General features: G+C 46.4%; 1 protein-coding gene across 1 annotated transcript in view; it reads left to right on the top strand.

The window, feature by feature from the left end:
• Positions 1-1,156: 1,156 nt before the first annotated feature.
• LOC115123991 (actin, cytoplasmic 1) overlaps positions 1,157-4,384 on the top strand; it is a 6,395-nt gene continuing 3,167 nt past the window's right edge. The window contains exons 1-3 of the mRNA XM_065000829.1: positions 1,157-1,261; positions 2,912-3,036; positions 3,318-3,557. Of these exons, the coding sequence (XP_064856901.1) occupies positions 2,914-3,036; positions 3,318-3,557 (363 nt within the window). The 5' untranslated portion in view covers positions 1,157-1,261; positions 2,912-2,913. The remainder of the gene's footprint in view (positions 1,262-2,911; positions 3,037-3,317; positions 3,558-4,384) is intronic.

Below are 4,384 nucleotides of genomic sequence, written 5' to 3'. Positions count from 1 at the left end.
TAGGGGTTGTGTGTTGTCTCAGTCTAGTAGGGGTTGTGTGTTGTGTGTTGTCTCAGTCTAGTAGGGGTTGTGTGTTGTCTCAGTCTAGTAGGGGTTGTGTGTTGTCTCAGTCTAGTAGGGGTTGTGTGTTGTCTCAGTCTAGTAGGGGTTGTGTGTTGTCTCAGTCTAGTAGGGGTTGTGTGTTGTCTCAGTCTAGTAGGGGTTGTGTGTTGTCTCAGTCTAGTAGGGGTTGTGTGTTGTCTCAGTCTAGTAGGGGTTGTGTGTTGTCTCAGTCTAGTAGGGGTTGTGTGTTGTCTCAGTCTAGTAGGGGTTGTGTGTTGTCTCAGTCTAGTAGGGGTTGTGTGTTGTCTCAGTCTAGTAGGGGTTGTGTGTTGTCTCAGTCTAGTAGGGGTTGTGTGTTGTCTCAGTCTAGTAGGGGTTGTGTGTTGTCTCAGTCTAGTAGGGGTTGTGTGTTGTCTCAGTCTAGTAGGGGTTGTGTGTTGTCTCAGTCTAGTAGGGGTTGTGTGTTGTCTCAGTCTAGTAGGGGATGTGGGCTCTGTTTTTAACACCGTTTAAGCTAATTATCAGGCTAGCGGGCAGCCGGCCTAACGACCCTGGGCCTCTGGAATGTCAGTATATACACCACAAAGATTTACACTGACTCAAATTACACCAACACCATTCCTCACATGTTAGCTGGACCTTGCATTGTCCCGACATCACGACCTGACTACAGTTACCTTGTAGCTGTAACGTTAAATCCAATCCAAAAACCTACTTCCATTTCAAAGGAAGAACCCCCTCTACGTTAGATGTCTAACTAAAACTATCGCCTTAGTTGAACCATAATCACGGTGGCCATGACAGAAACTATTGATAATACATCAATTCTGCCAATCGTTGAATACGATGACACCTATATCCTGATCAATGACCTTGTTATGTTCGCTAGGACGTTATGTTGTGTATTGGAGTTATTAACGTTATATTAATTAAAGGGTCTACACTTTATTTTGCCTCATTTTGAAAACAAGTGCTGTCAATGCAGAGGCCCAGTGTGGCACAATGCGTTCAATCCGAGTGGATACGCCCTCGACCAATCAGGAGCCGCCCTGCAGAAAGTTCGCCTTATATGGATAGAGGGGGGTTGCGACGTATACGGATATAAAACCCGGAGCCTTGGCAACACTTCCTCATTACGTTTCTCACTGCGCAGGAAGAAGGGAGTATAGAGACAGTTTCTCTGATTTAACACCGGTAACTTTTCCACACTAAAACACAGGTAAGAGCTGTAATACTTTGTTTTTTCAATGTTATTTATTTTTAATTGTTAAATTTCAACGTAGACAACTAGTTAAGTTAGTTATCTGGTTAACTTGTACCGTTTTCAGTGAATGCTCCTAGCTAGCTGTCGTCGGTCAGTTTACACAGGGTTTTAAATGTGTTTTTTTTTCCCCCTGTCATTTTAAAAATGTAATTCATATATATTTAATTTGATTTGTATCTATTTAATTAAATATTTGATCTAGCTTAACATCTGAGTGGGTGTGTTAACCGAGGTCTGTCTTATCGTTGACATTTAGTGTAAATTAAAGTCGTTTAATAGTTCGTCGCCCCCACTGTTGAAATGACCTGCTACCGGTTGTACAAAACATTTTGACCGTTTTCCCAGTAATGGAGGTTGACTAGTTTAAAAAGTCGCCCTGTTGAGAGGTTTCAAGGATATCTGTTAAAGTTCACATGCATTAAAGTCAGGCTGTTATTAACTCGTTTTTACAAGTGAGGTAAATGACTTCCTATGTGTTAATGATTATGTTGAGTATTTTTATGACTATTTGGCTCAGATGAGTCAGTGCTTTTTGAGGTCACTGTTTTTTAATAGGAAACATTTCATACCAGTTTCAAGCCTAAAACATATGGGTATTTAGTGTGATCTGAAAGCACGGAAACCTCTCCTTGTGTAACCATATTCAGGATAGATGTGACCTAACCTGGGTTATTGTCTGGCTGTTTATCCCGGACCAGGGAGTGACCTCTCCTTGTGTAACCATATTCAGGATAGATGTGACCTAGCCTGGGTTATTGTCTGGCTGTTTATCCCGGACCAGGGAGTGGCCTCTCCTTGTGTAACCATATTCAGGATAGATGTGACCTAACCTGGGTTATTGTCTGGCTGTTTATCCCGGACCAGGGAGTGACCTCTCCTTGTGTAACCATATTCAGGATAGATGTGACCTAGCCTGGGTTATTGTCTGGCTGTTTATCCCGGACCAGGGAGTGACCTCTCCTTGTGTAACCATATTCAGGATAGATGTGACCTAGCCTGGGTTATTGTCTGGCTGTTTATCCCGGACCAGGGAGTGGCCTCTCCTTGTGTAACCATATTCAGGATAGATGTGACCTAGCCTGGGTTATTGTCTGGCTGTTTATCCCGGACCAGGGAGTGGCCTCTCCTTGTGTAACCATATTCAGGATAGATGTGACCTAGCCTGGGTTATTGTCTGGCTGTTTATCCCGGACCAGGGAGTGGCCTCTGTCAGACTAACACATGTCAGGGGACGCTCCATCTATTGCCTTATATGGCGACGCCTCGGCCGAAAACACACAGCCTTTTGTCTAGAGGCGCTGTCTGGGTGCTAGTCATCAACTACGTCTATTTCTACTCTCTCTAGTTATTACAACTTAACTACACAACTAACCTTTATGCTGAACCTTAAATTAAGCCTCAAAAGCCAATTTAGTTCATGCATTTTTTACGATAAAGCAAATCGACTGTTTGTAAACGCTGAGTGAGTGAATGGTCTGGAATGTGTGTGTTCAGCGCCACCTAGTGGTCATTCACCGATAGTACACTGGTTCAATAGTGACAGGCAGGCGGCGCACCCCGGTAAAAGACGTCAGTCTCATTTCTGTCTTTTTCTTCCCGGTGCAGAAATGGAAGATGAAATCGCCGCCCTGGTCGTTGACAACGGCTCCGGTATGTGCAAGGCCGGTTTCGCAGGAGATGATGCTCCTCGGGCTGTGTTCCCCTCCATCGTGGGTCGCCCCAGACATCAGGTAATATTTAACTGAAATATACCAACTGAATGTGACAACTGTTACATTGCTATTGGAACTAATGTTTGTCACCATTTGACTGTTGTCTCTAGTCAACATTACACTGACTGCATTGTGTTAGTAGTATGGCTCCCTGTAGAATATTATAACGTGTCATTTAACGTTCTGTTGCTATGCAACATTAACCTTAAAAGGTCAGTTCCAATCAACATCATTAATACTGTAGATCAGCCGTAACATTCCATGGAGGTCATTTGTCACTGACCTGAGTGTGTCTCCAGGGAGTGATGGTTGGGATGGGCCAGAAGGACAGCTACGTGGGAGATGAGGCTCAGAGCAAGAGGGGCATCCTGACTCTGAAGTACCCCATCGAGCACGGCATCGTCACCAACTGGGACGACATGGAGAAGATCTGGCATCACACTTTCTACAACGAGCTGAGAGTGGCTCCAGAGGAGCACCCAGTCCTGCTCACCGAGGCCCCCCTCAACCCCAAAGCCAACAGGGAGAAGATGACCCAGGTAATGTCCCCCTCTGCCCTCTCCTCCTCCTTTACTGTTCACTTCTGCCCTCCTCTCCTCCTCACTCTCCTCTCCTCCACCTTTACTGTTCAGTTCTGCCCTCCTCTCCTCCACCTTTACTGTTCAGTTCTGCCCTCCTCTCCTCCACCTTTACTGTTCAGTTCTGCCCTCCTCTCCTCCACCTTTACTGTTCAGTTCTGCCCTCCTCTCTCCACCTTTACTGTTCAGTTCTGCCCTCCTCTCCTCCGCCTTTACTCAGTTCTGCCCTCCTCTCCTCCACCTTTACTGTTCAGTTCTGCCCTGCTCTCCTCCACCTTTACTGTTCAGTTCTGCCCTGCTCTCCTCCACCTTTACTGTTCAGTTCTGCCCTCCTCTCCTCCACCTTTACTGTTCAGTTCTGCCCTCCTCTCCTCCACCTTTACTGTTCAGTTCTGCCCTCCTCTCCTCCACCTTTACTGTTCAGTTCTGCCCTCCTTCCTCCACCTTTACTGTTCAGTTCTGCCCTCCTCTCCTCCACCTTTACTGTTCAGTTCTGCCCTCCTCTCCTCCACCTTTACTGTTCAGTTCTGCCCTCCTCTCCTCCACCTTTACTGTTCAGTTCTGCCCTCCTCTCCTCCACCTTTACTGTCCTCTCCTCCAGTTCTGCCCTCCTCTCCTCCACCTTTACTGTTCAGTTCTGCCCTCCTCTCCTCCACCTTTACTGTTCAGTTCTGCCCTCCTCTCCTCCACCTTTACTGTTCAGTTCTGCCCTCCTCTCCTCCACCTTTACTGTTCAGTTCTGCCCTCCTCTCCTCCACCTTTACTGTTCAGTTCTGCCCTCCTCTCCT

Source organism: Oncorhynchus nerka, linkage group LG15 (assembly GCF_034236695.1).
Source record: "Oncorhynchus nerka isolate Pitt River linkage group LG15, Oner_Uvic_2.0, whole genome shotgun sequence".
Lineage (NCBI taxonomy): Eukaryota > Metazoa > Chordata > Actinopteri > Salmoniformes > Salmonidae > Oncorhynchus > Oncorhynchus nerka.
Note: the sequence above shows the minus strand (reverse complement) of the source record. Positions and strands in the feature narration are given on the sequence as shown.